The sequence below is a fragment of the Schistocerca gregaria genome, chromosome 5 (genome assembly GCF_023897955.1).
Source record: "Schistocerca gregaria isolate iqSchGreg1 chromosome 5, iqSchGreg1.2, whole genome shotgun sequence".
Classification (NCBI taxonomy): Eukaryota; Metazoa; Arthropoda; class Insecta; order Orthoptera; family Acrididae; genus Schistocerca; species Schistocerca gregaria.
In genome coordinates, this window is record NC_064924.1 from 445,113,109 (window position 1) to 445,126,932 (window position 13,824).

The 13,824-nt window shown below is 43.1% G+C and overlaps 1 protein-coding gene across 1 annotated transcript in view; it reads left to right on the plus strand.

Moving 5' to 3' along the window:
* Positions 1-573: 573 nt before the first annotated feature.
* Positions 574-13,824, plus strand: part of LOC126273377 (sterile alpha motif domain-containing protein 1-like) — a 94,792-nt gene continuing 81,541 nt past the window's right edge. The window contains exon 1 of the mRNA XM_049976929.1: positions 574-813. Within this exon, the coding sequence (XP_049832886.1) occupies positions 574-813 (240 nt within the window). The remainder of the gene's footprint in view (positions 814-13,824) is intronic.

Consider the following 13,824-nt stretch of genomic DNA (forward strand, 5'->3'; position numbering starts at 1 on the left):
GAAACTTTGAACAGTGGACGCTACATTTCAGATGTGTTACGACCCGTGGCTCTACCCTTCATTTGATCCCTGCGAAACCCTATATTTCAGCATGATAATGCACGACCACATGTTGCAGGTCCTGTGCAGGTCTTTCTGGATACAGAAAATGTTCGACTGCTGCACTGGCCAGCACATTCTCCAGATCTCTCACCATTTGAAAACGTCTGTTCAATGGTGGCCGAGCAACTGGCTCGTCACAATACGCCCATCACTACTGTTGATGAACTATGGTATCGTGCTGCATGGGCAGCTGTACCTGTACACGCCATCCAAGCTCTGTTTGACTCAATGCCCAGGCGCATCAAGGCCGTTATTACGGCTAGAGGTGATTGTACTGGGTACTGATTTCTCAGGATCTACGCACCCAAATTGCGTGAAAATGTATTTACATGTCAGTTTTAGTATAATATATTTGTCCAATGAATACCCGTTTATCATCTTCATATGTTCTTGGTGTAGCAATTTAAAACCCGGTATAGAAATGATACGTTTGGGTGTGGATTAGATGCAGTGGCTGAACTGGAGGGCAATATGATCTTTGGCATTGCAACGCAAGCAACAGGAGCGGCCGCACGCAGCGACGCGAAGCAACAGTGTGGCAGGTGCCGGCTCATCCCGGAGCAGTCTGACAAGTGCGTGGGCGGCGCGGGCGGCGTGCCAGATGGCGCCGGGCGCGGCCCACCTGCCTCCCGGCGGGCGAGGCAAAAAGCGCAGCGCACCGCGTCCAGCCGGCCAGGCGCTCCCGTTCTCGCCTGCCGCGCCGCGCAAACGGTGAAAGCATCACGACCGGACCAGCACTCCCCGGGGATTTCCAAAGCTTTCATCGTGTGCGGATCTTACACGTTCATCCTAAGAACGGCTCTAGTTTCTGACGTCAGGATACCTATGTCATGCTACGCTGACATTGAAAGCAAGACCTTTCGTCTTTTAATCTGGTTAAACAGGATGTTACGGATCTGCTAATCAGGATGTTAGTAAAAGTGTTTTCGATGGTGCTGAGCCACAACCATCTAATATTTTTTGAAAGAGTCAACCATTTTTTGACTGTGTATTACTATATTTATCTTCTGTGATAATTAGATTCCGGTTTTTTATGCAATTATCAAGACATTTGTTAGTCCCAGTTACCTGATATGGACTGTCTTGGCAGATATGACATGTCAGTGGTCTAAGAACTTCGAGCATTGTTCTCGATAATGGGATAAAAGCCAAAAATCTAGATAGCACAGTAGATAAATACAGTACTACACCGTCAAGTGGCGGTTTACGCTTCCAATTGTTAGATGATACCTTTACAATTAGATGCCCCGCGGGACAGGGTTAAACCTCTCACAATTTGTTCAAATGGTTCATATGGCTCTGGGCACTATGGGACGAAACTCCTGAGGTCATCAGTCCCCTAGAAATTAGTACTACTTAAAGCTAACTAACCTAAGGACATCACACACATCCACGCCCGAGGCAGGATTCGAACCTGCGACCATAGCGGTCACGCAGTTCCAAACTGAAGTGCCTAGAACCGCTCAGAAACATCGGCCGGCCTTCTCACAATTCCGAAGACAATAACTGAAAGTGTTTTAGGTATCTCATCAGTTTCAGAAATAAATGAAAAGCACAATACTGTAGATCTCGTACAGGATTAATTTATTTAGTTAACTGGCTTTCGGCCTAAATGGCTATAATCGGATTTTAACTGACTTCCGTCGTCAGAGAAGTTACAGTACTTCCAAACAACATCAGAAATGTTATTATTCATCTAGCTAAGGTACGAACACACGGTAAACGTCATCTTTGACAGTGCACTGGTAGAGCATTGAAAAGGTAAAAGGCTGAACATTAAATAAATATACAGGGAGCAAACCAGGAAAAACATTAACACAAAATGCGAAAAACTGTGTCTACGTAACAATTTACTCGCTTATTAAATTAACTTTTCCAATAACAATAAATTATTACTTGACAAGACTACTACAGAATAGCTGGAAGAGATATAACATTTGGCCTTGCGGTTCTATGCGCTACAGTCTGGAGCCCAGCGACCGCTACTGTCGCAGGTTCGAATCCTGCCTCGGGAATAGATGTGTGATGTCCTTACGTTAGTTAGGTTTAATTAGTTCTAAGTTCTAGGCGACTGATGACCTCAGAAGTTAACTCGCATAGTGCTCAGAGCCATTTGAACCATTTTTTAAGATATTACATTATACAGGACTTGGTTGTGGAAATAGAAAGTACAGCTAATTATCTGGCGACTGTGTCAATAAATTGGTCTATATCATTCAAGAGAATATTTTAAGGCAAGTTTCGGTATCTTTTACACCACCTGTCAAAAGGTTCTGATCACTTATCACAACAAGTGTGTTGTGGTTAAAAGTGGTACAGCAACTGAGTAAAAGATATAACTGACAGCTGTAACAACATAGTATATGGAGTACATAGGTAATCTCAATGAAATAGAAATATATAAAGACAGGAAAATGGAGGAACAGAAAACCACAGTGTGCGAGGTAATGGATAACTGAGAGGGTTTAGTGTGGAGCACTGGGCTGGAATGTGGTCATCGTCAACAGTTCAGTACACGGTCTCCAAGCGGTTACTAGCAAGTCCCGACTTTAATCATCGCAGCAACTACAGTTCCGTGTCAACAGGGCAAGAAACACATCTCTGAAAAAAGTGTACTGGCCTCTATTAAACCCCGCCGAGTGTATCTCGTTCACAAAAACGCTGCCAGCAAACTAGCTACATCTCGACAGTCTGCTGTAAGGATTGTACATACAATGAGTGCTGGTTCCTAGGCAACACACGCCTAGAGCGCGCGACGGTCTAACCTGAAATCGACGCCCCAGAACTGGGACGCACTTTCAGAATCTCTCAGTTCTCCATAAACCAACAAATAGCTCGATTGATTACTCTTTCCCGATTTATGAAATGCACTGCGAAAACATCACCCGCTATCTGGAGGACACACGGTTTCCACACCCCTCAGGGAGTGCCGGCCAACTTCTCCATTTCGAGAGCTCCCAACCTCTGCACGAAATTATAACATTTAGCACTTTAAGTCATTCAGAATGAGGAGTGAAATGTAGGCATTTTCATAGACCTTTACTGTTCCCACTTAAGGTGTTTGTGTAGGATGCAGTCTCCTGAGAGGACTTTAGGAATTTCTCCACAACAGCTGTTGCTAAACACTGGGGATAATGCGGAAATCATTTGACCTTGAGCCAGCCTTTTACACCCAGACCACTACCTATTTGGGATGATTGGAGGAAGACTGGTCCGTCTACTCCAGCGTGAAAGAAGTCTGATCCTTTCGTAAATAGCTACAAGAAGCGCACACACGTTCGTGCAGGAGATATGTTACAACAGAACCAATACTTCAATCAATAAATACTGGCTGATGTGTAAAAAAGAGCCTCACAAAAGAGAAAATCTTTTGCTTCAATGTTACAAAGCTGTATCATACACTCTGCACGTGCAAAGGAAGATAAAAACCACAACAATACCACATCCATCATACGTTCCATGTTGGCACCCGGTGGTTTCAGTCATTTCTCTAAATGAAAGAAGACCTTCGTGGTTATTATTACGCCTCCAATTAAGAAATGGAAGCAGTTGCAGGGGTAAGGATAACGTTAATATCGTTTCCAGTGAAGTGCCTAACACCAGGTGCTAGACGGCGAGCCTTAACTTCAAGAATTTTCTGCAGCCTACCACATTTTCCGGCGGCAGGGCGCTGTTGTGACGACTCTACAATACGAGTTAGTAGCTAGTTCGCGAGAGGAGACTCGATCTAATGAACATATAATGGAAGAGTCAGGAGCCAGAGGTATGTGACGAACTGTAAAACGTTTAACAGCACACCGAGAGAAAAATTTCACTCGAATAGGAATGTGGCATCGCCCGTAACTTTTCTGGAGTGGATTAACTTTAAGATTTGTCAGTATCATCAAAGCAATGAATGTGAAACAAAATGGTTCAAAATGGCTCTGAGCACTATGCGACTTAACTTCTGAGGTCGTATGAAACGCCCTTAGAACAATTATACACAATATTTTTATCGCAACGCAACCTCACTTTCAAAAATCCGTACAAAAGAATGGCCCTGACTAACATTAACCTATACGGTTCACAAATCACTTACCTCACAAAAATCTTGGTTACTCGAACTACTCCAATACAGCGAGCGCCACTACTGCCAGCTAAATAAAAGATTCAAACTAAGGAAGGCACTAAATACTGATAGGGATAGTTAGCAAATGAAAGATTTTAATAGAGAACAAACAATGTATTTACCTTAATATCATCAAAAGTCATAATATATATAGCAGTTCATGACATCCAGCCTTACAAATTTCAAAACTCCGCCATTTCTCTCCCCACATCCACCACTGCTGGCAGCTCACCTGCAACTGCGCAACGCTAAGCGCTGTTAACATCCATCTGCCCAACACTACAATGGCAGACAACAATGCAAACTAGCCACAGACTGCGCACAGCACAGCTAGTGATTTTTCATACAGAGCGCTATGTGGCGTTACCAATAAGAAAACCTAAACAGCCTACTTACACATCAGTCACCTAGAACTTAGAACTACTTATACCTAACCTAAGGACATCACACACATCCATGCCTGAGGCAAAATTCAAACCCGCGACCATAGTGGTCGTGTGATTCCAGACTGTAGCGCCTAGAACCGCTCTGCCACCCTGGGCGGCTGCTGAAGATCAATTGAAAATTTACAGATTTGTTGGACTGTAACATCTAAAAAAAAAAAAAAAAAAAAAAAAAAAAAAAATACTACAAAATATTACGTTCAGAATGCCAAGAGTCTGTTCAACTCTTCTGGATACAGTAGTCTCTAGACAGTTCGAGGCGATCAGAACTGGGACTATTTCAAACTATGAAAACTCGAATTATGGAAATTTATGTGGGAAAATGAATAAACCATACAAACAACGCCTCACTTGTTTTTTTTTTTTTAACTCTAACTTGTTAGCCGTTTAAGAGATTCTGCATAGCATTTGCTTCAAGAAAATGTTTCCATTTTGAATCTGTTTCTTCGTCAGTCACTAACAATTACATCGTCGACATCGTATTGGAGAGCAATTTTTTGTTCTTGTTTCTCCTTTCTCAAACCGTTTCAGTGCTTCTAGCTTAACATTGAAAAACAGAAATTTCCTTTAGTTTGTTATAGCACTCATTTTTGGGTGTACAAACAAAAACAGTCAACAAAGAAAACGAAACACAACACTGTTTTGTACTGCAGTGGACTGAGAATGACAGTTTCAACAAAAGGTTGACGCAACTAAGGGGAGTGAGTGGTTCAACAGGCCTTGTGCTATGGGTAGGTGAGGGAAACGGATCATGGAAGTCTTTTTTTATTTTTTTCGAGGCCCCAGTTTATGGGAAACTTGTAATTTCGATACTCGAAACATCGAGAATGCTGTACTTTGAAAAGGCCAAAACCTAAACCATATCGTATGGTGCTCAATGACACAGAGAGAAAATACCTATTTTGTTGATTTATTTAGTTTGTACAGATTTTTTTACATTAAAATAAAGTGTATAGTTTTTATCAGAGGACACCTGACCGGTACCGTATTTACTAGAATATTCTCAAGTCCTTGGATGGATCCATTGTCACTGAACCGTTGTACTTTTCTGTAGGTGAATTCGTATTAGCATCATTGTTTCCTTTCTCCCGAGAAGAGCACCACCTTTTTTTTCTTGTTGTATCCCTTGGCACCGCAGGCATCCCTTGTTTCAGAAGCGGCAAAATTAAAATCAGAAATTAAATCAATTTTCCGGGAAGAGCCGCAACAGGTAGCAGAGGGTAATTACAGGGTGTCTGGAGTCAGATCTTGGATGAACCGCAAGCGAGATGGGAGGCTCGCGATTCGTGGGGCGACTGGACGGAGATTTTTTTGCCGGCCTAACTGTAAACGAAGCGCCGCGTGCCACATGGCGGCCCGTCGTGGCACCTGTTGTGGGGGACGGACCCCGGCGCCGCGTCGGCACCTGTGGCTGCCGCGGCAGCTGGCAGAGTCCTTCCAGCGGCAGGTCTCGGTCCGATTCTGGTGGCCGCTTGTCTCACGCGCCGGGTGCGTGAGGTTTAAGGAACACAGGTCACGCCCAACCTGTGCGCCCGCACTTGTCTAGAGCCTTTTTATATATATATATATATATATATTTATAAGAAGTGGAGCCCCTCCACGTCCACCCCGGCATCATGGCCAACTCGATGGGTCTACTGCCATCTCTGCATAAAGCTTAGTATTCACTACAGTGAGGTGTCGCAGGATGTGGGTACTGGGATTTATGCGTACGTCTGATTAAGGTTAACCATTAATATGCGGTCATTTGGAGATAGATTGGGTCGAAGTCGAACGAAGGGTAACGGTTTGAAGGGCATAGGAAGAAAAGTGCCAAGGCAAGATCCAAGGGGAAAAAAAGCTCTGCGATAGTTAGGTCGGGTGGTAAGAGCAGTGGCGGATGTCTTGCTGCCTGCGATAGGTCTTGCAAGGGTAGGCTTTCTTAGTAGTGGCTATCATGCACGTCGATACCTTTGACGTTGTGCGGTTGTGTTGCTCGGAGACTGGCGCTGGGTGCTGGTGCAGATCTCTCGTTCAGCGTCAGCATCCTGCGACAGTTGGGTTTATTATCGTTTTTATGTCCGATAGGTCATATATCGGATGCACAGTGTGGGGTGATGGCGAATTGTTTGTGCGTGAGTGGGCGAGCTCGTCGGTATCCCTGCTGTGGCCGTTTTGTCGGCTCTAATAGCAGCTGGTAATTAGCAGTCAGTGTTGCTGACATGCAGGGGCTTGCCGACGTTTGTCGCTTGTTTGTGTATGTTAGTTTACCATAGGTGGCTATGCCCTAGCTACTAGTGTCTTTGGCCGCTTGTGCTTCCACCTATGGTTGAGAGTCTGCATTCACTGGCTTTAAATAGGCCAAATCGAAATTTTTCGGCCCGGTAGTGTCGTATGGCTGTTTGCTATCGACCTCAATCGTTTTATAATCCGTATGCAATGGCACTGTAACGGTTGTTTCACGAGACGTTCTGATCCCTTCAGGACAGAGATTGCGAACTGAAGGCAACATTTCGAGCAGGTAAGTCTTGAATACAACGGTTCGGAGCTGAACAGCTTCTCAGCACCTTAATACAATGTTTATTTAACAACTCTATTTATCTTACATGAATCCAACACAGTTCAATCAGATGCTCTCGAACACTGGGCTTAAACCCCAGTGGAATCTCACAAAATTGCAGCAAAACAATCACGAAAATGTGGGGTTACTGTATTAACACAGTCCTTAACAAACACTAATAATTAAATATTTAAACGAAAAGCCCTGACGATACTTTTATTGATCAAAACCTTTAAAAACATTTGGCAACATCATTACAACATAAAAAACAGCGCTATTAAATTTTTAAATTGGTCCTCGGAGTGAGTGTAGCTCCCTATAAATTTAACCTGGACCTCAGGCACTTCCCCTTCTTGTGAAATTATTATCACAGTTATATTCACATATGGACAAAAATGGTTCAAATGGCTCTGAGCACCATGGGACGTAACAGCTGAGGTCATCAGTCACGTAGAACTTAGAACTACTTAAACCTAACTAACCTAAGCACATCACACACATCCGTGCCCGAGGCAGGATTCGAACCTGCGACCATAGTGGTCTCGCGGTGCCAGATTGAAGCGCCTAGAACCACGCGGCCACAACGGCCGGCCACAGATGGACACAGAGAGGCAAGATTAATATTTGCAAAATAGCATTAACCTCGGGCACTGTCCTTTTGAGTATCTGTTTATACAGTAGACATACAAAACACAGAGAAATACACAGAATTAACCAACCTTGGCATTTATCTCTAAATCATAAAAACATATAACAATTAAAATTTTTAATCTCAAATATAATAAACAGTTAAGACGGCGTCGCCCTTTCTTTAAAATACGTGGTCCATATCAAGCTAGACATCGATTTACTACAAATAAACACAGCAGGTAGAAAGTACAAAATAGGTTAAGCTGCTATCGGTTAGGCTAAATAAGAAACTCATAGTCAAGTGAGCAATGAGGTTCAACGACGGTCGCCCATTGGAAACTCACCAGCTTCCAAACAAATGTAACAAACAGTGCGTTAAGCTCTATGATAAGCAATTCAGGGGTATCAGTACGTGTTGCAGAATAGATTTTACCAACCCGTCACTGAGAACATATATACAATAATTGATTGGAGCTGTTCTGGAGCTAGGCAAGGATTTGAAGCATGCTTAACGTAAATTTCCCTTGCGCCAACGGACTAAAAGCCCCCCTCCCCTAGCACGTAAGACCGCAGGACTTAAAACCTGCCCATTCTCTCACACCAATCAAATTTGAGCAGGCTTCTACAGGTACAGCAGACGAAAGACACCTTCTCTGCGTACAATTCAAACCGGCTGCCTTAGGTGTGCCAATAACTGCCGCTAATAATTTCACCATTCGCACACAGCACTCCCGCTCCTTTTAAAAACCACACAAGCGAGCGCATGCAATCTTGTAGAATCACAAGGACTCCCCCAACTGATATAGTCTTAACATTTTTTGATGTTTCTGAGCAACAGTCATAAATAATTTTTAAACGAACACACCGCCATTGGACTGTACTGTTGTTTATTTAATTACGAACCAGGTTTCGGGCTTTTTTGCCATTTTCAAGTGACTGAGTTTATTTCATTAACATATATTGCAGGAAGTCACGCTCAAAATTGACCATTACTCGGAGAGCGAATATTTTCCTTAATTTCTGGCCAATTTTGATGTCCTGCAATGCATGTTAATGACATAAACTTAATCACTTGAAAATGGCATATAAGGCCGAAACGTGGGTCAAAATTAAATAAACAACAATACAGTCAAATGGCGATGTGTTCATTAAAAAAATAGATATAGCCTGTCAGTCAGTAACTAAGTCAAGGAGACTCGGTCCAGATAGTCGAAACGAGTGGGCTCACCGACATCGGACAGATGTCCAGTGTCCATGTCCCTGGTAGCAGCTTGTCACTTTACTCTCGAGCAGACACATTGCAGGGACCTGCCCATCCACAAGCAACTCGATACACCGCGGGCCCACTCCAGAACTGCTGCCTGCTGGATAAGACCCAGCGATGCTCCTCACTGTCTCAGCGACACCAAAATGCTTGCTGAGAGCTTTGTATGAACGCCCCCTGTGTGCTGCGACCGGCGACCTCGCTCGCTCAATCCATGATGGCTTCAGAACTTGCCCCACCGCTGCCCGCTCATACCAAGCTGCAAGAGGCTAAAATATTTGCATCAAAAATGCGTTATCCCTGCTAGCAAGTTGCTCAAACCTTATTATTAGTTACATGGCTACGCTGACACTTAGTCACTTAACATAGTAAGCCTTGTCGTTTTGTTTGTTGATTCTATTGTTGACATTTCGGTCTTCAGCCCGAAGACAGGTATTGTTCACCGCTCGGCATTAGTCCATCCTTTGCAGGTGCTACGCCTCTACGTAACTTCTGCGACCTACATCGACCTGAACGTAATTACCACAGTGAAGTCTTCGTCTCTTTCCACTGTTATTATTCACCACATCTACATTTGTACTTTGCAAGCTACCTTATGGCGTGTTGCAGAGGCTTTCTTGTATACCACTCTCACTTTCCCCTTATCTCAGCTCGAATCTCTGTAATTTTTACCTTCATTCTCTTCTCGTCTGATATACACAGGAGGAAGCAAGGTATGGATTAACTCATCCAGGAATGTACACGCTCTAATTTCAACAGTAAATGAATCGTTATGTACAATACATTTTTGCCTCTGCATTTGGAGACCGTTTCGGTGGCTGTTTCACGCTTACTAAATGACTCACTTGAGAGATGCGCTGCTGTTCTTTGGACTGCCTCACTCAATCGATCCCATCTGTTACGGATACCAGACTGACCAGCAACATTCAGAGGAACACATGATCTGTGATCAAGTGGCTGTCAAGAGCAATTAGAGATGTGACTGTCTGCAATGTTAAAGAAGACGTGTGTGTCACTGAACTATTATCAAGGTTGTTAATCCTCAAAGTACGTCACTGCAAGACATAGTGTCAATGGAAGTGTGATAGCTAGAGGAATATTGGAAAATTCGGCAAAGAAGCACAATTACAAAAATTCTATAGCTATACCACATTAAGTGGAATTAACAGACGTTAAAAAACAGATGCTTGAAATATTGCAATATTGTCGGCGAGTATTTCCTTTTGCATTTGGACCTAATGCAAGATTTTGATGGGAGTTTTAATAAGCTGGAGACGTGTGACTGCCTAAAATCAAACTACCACTTATGCATGGAAGGACACTGCAGGGAACCAGCAGCGTCTGTGTACAAGATGAGACAGTTTCCATTGGACTGATTAATGTGAATGACCTCAAACTCGGAAGATATATAATAAATTTGAATGTCAGGTCACAAATTCAGGAGCTATCAGAGTTACCGGTAACCTCGTTATTGATTTTACGGTGTTCAGCTATGCAACTATAAGAAACTTGTACACCCTCGTAGTGTAAAGAACCCTTGTATTTACAAATACAAAATGGATCGCATGTCTGACCCTGTACAAGACTTAAAGTGTGGCCGGCCGTTGTAGCCGAGCGGATCTAGGCGCTTTAGTCCGGAACCGCGCTTCTGCTACTGTCGCAGGTTCGAATGTTGCCTCGGGCATGGATGTGTGTGATGTCCTTAGGTTAGTTAGGTTTAAGTAGTTCTAGGTTCTAGGGGACTGATGTGACTGGTGTACGAGTAAGTCTTCCAGACACTCAAGACTGAGAAAAGCTTATAAATTATGTTCTGTCTGCATACAGTGCTAACAATCTACCTGTAAACTACGTGCAGATGCTTAACACAGATTCCAACAAGGCTGATTTAAGTATTTCATAGAGATACTCCTCCCCCCATGAACCATGGACCTTGCCGTTGGTGGGGAGGCTTGCGTGCCTCAGCGATAAAGATGGCCGTACCGTAGGTGCAACCACAACGGAGGGGTATCTGTTGAGAGGCCAGACAAACGTGTGGTTCCTGAAGAGGGGCAGCAGCCTTTTCAGTAGTTGCAGGGGCAACAGTCTGGATGATTGACTGATCTGGCCTTGCAACATTAACCAAAACGGCCTTGCTGTGCTGGTACTGCGAACGGCTGAAAGCAAGGGGAAACTACAGCCGTAATTTTTCCCGAGGACATGCAGCTTTACTGTATGATTAAATGATGATGGCATCCTCTTGGGTAAAATATTCCGGAGGTAAAATAGTCCCCCATTCGGATCTCCGGGCGGGGACTACTCAGGAGGATGTCGTTATCAGGAGAAAGAAAACTGGCGTTCTACGGATCGGAGCGTGGAATGTCAGATCCCTTAATCGGGTAGGTAGGTTAGAAAATTTAAAAAGGGAAATGGATAGGTTAAAGTTAGATATAGTGGGAATTAGTGAAGTTCGGTGGCAGGAGGAACAAGACTTCTGGTCAGGTGACTACAGGGTTATAAACACAAAATCAAATAGGGGTAATGCAGGAGTAGGTTTAATAATGAATAGGAAAATAGGAATGCGGGTAAGCTACTACAAACAGCATAGTGAACGCATTATTGTGGCCAAGATAGATACGAAGCCCACACCTACTACAGTAGTACAAGTTTATATGCCAACTAGCTCTGCAGATGATGAAGAAATTGAAGAAATGTACGATGAAATAAAAGAAATTATTCAGATAGCGAAGGGAGACGAAAATTTAATAGTAATGGATGACTGGAATTCGAGTGTAGGAAAAGGGAGAGAAGGAAACATAGTAGGTGAATATGGATTGGGGCTAAGAAATGAAAGAGGAAGCCGCCTAGTAGAATTTTGCACAGAACACAACTTAATCATAGCTAACACTTGGTTTAAGAATCATGAAAGAAGGTTGTATACGTGGAAGAACCCTGGAGATACTAAAAGGTATCAGATAGATTATATAATGGTAAGACAGAGATTTAGGAACCAGGTTTTAAGTTGTAAGACATTTCCAGGGGCAGATGTGGACTCTGACCAAAATCTATTGGTTATGACCTGTAGATTAAAACTGAAGAAACTGCAAAAATGTGGGAAATTAAGGAGATGGGACCTGGATAAACTGAAAGAACCAGAGGTTGTACAGAGTTTCAGAGAGAGCATAAGGGAACAATTGACAGGAATAGGGGAAAGAAATACAGTAGAAGAAGAATGGGTAGCTCTGAGGGATGTAGTAGTGAAGGCAGCAGAGGATAAAGTAGGTACAAAGACGAGGGCTGCTAGAAATCCTTGGGTAACAGAAGAAATGTTGAATTTAATTGATGAAAGGAGAAAATATAAAAATGCAGTAAATGAAGCAGGCAAAAAGGAATACAAACGTCTCAAAAGTGAGATCGACAGGAAGTGCAAAATGGCTAAACAGGGATGGCTAGAGGACAAATGTAAGGATGTAGAAGCTTATCTCACTAGGGGTAAGATAGATACTGCCTACAGGAAAATTAAAGAGACCTTTGGAGAGAAGAGAACCAAGTGTATGAATATCAAGAGCTCAGATGGCAGCCCAGTTCTAAGCAAAGAAGGGAAGGCAGAAAGGTGGAAGGAGTATATAGAAGGTTTATACAAGGGCGATGTACTTGAGGACAATATTATGGAAATGGAAGAGGATGTAGGTGAAGACGAAATGGGAGATACGATACTGCGTGAAGAGTTTGACAGAGCACTGAAAGACCTGAGTCGAAACAAGGCCCCCGGAGTAGACAACATTCCATTAGAACTACTGACGGCCTTGGGAGAGCCACTCCTGACAAAACTCTACCAGCTGGTGAGCAAGATGTATGAGACAGGCGAAATACCCTCAGACTTCAAGAAGAATATAATAATTCCAATCCCAAAGAAAGCAGGTGCTGACAGATGTGAAAATTACCGAACTATCAGTTTAATAAGCCACGGCTGCAAAATACTAACGCGAATTCTTTACAAACGAATGGAAAAACTGGTAGATGCAGACCTCGGGGAGGATCAGTTTGGATTCCGTCGAAATGTTGGAACACGTGAGGCAATACTGACCTTACGACTTATCCTAGAAGAAAGATTAAGAAAAGGCAAACCTACGTTTCTAGCATTTGTAGACTTAGAGAAAGCTTTTGACAATGTTGACTGGAATACTCTCTTTCGAATTATGAAGGTGGCAGGGGTAAAATACAGGGAGCGAAAGGCTATTTACAATTTGTGCAGAAACCAGATGGCAGTTATTAGAGTCGAGGGGCATGAAAGGGAAGCAGTGGTTGGGAAAGGAGTGAGACAGGGTTGTAGCCTCTCCCCGATGTTATTCAATCTGTATATTGAGCAAGCAGTAAAGGAAACAAAAGAAAAATTTGGAGTAGGTATTAAAATTCATGGAGACGAAGTAAAAACTTTGAGATTCGCCGATGACATTGTAATTCTGTCAGAGACGGCAAAGGACTTGGAAGAGCAGTTGAACGGAATGGACAGTGTCTTGAAAGGAGGATATAAGATGAACATTAACAAAAGCAAAACGAGGATAATGGAATGTAGTCAAATTAAATCGGGTGATGCTGAGGGAATTAGATTAGGAAATGAGACACTTAAAGTAGTAAAGGAGTTTTGCTATTTAGGAAGTAAAATAACTGATGATGGTCGAAGTAGAGAGGACATAAAATGTAGACTGGCAATGGCAAGGAAAGCGTTTCTGAAGAAGAGAAATTTGTTAACATCGAATAT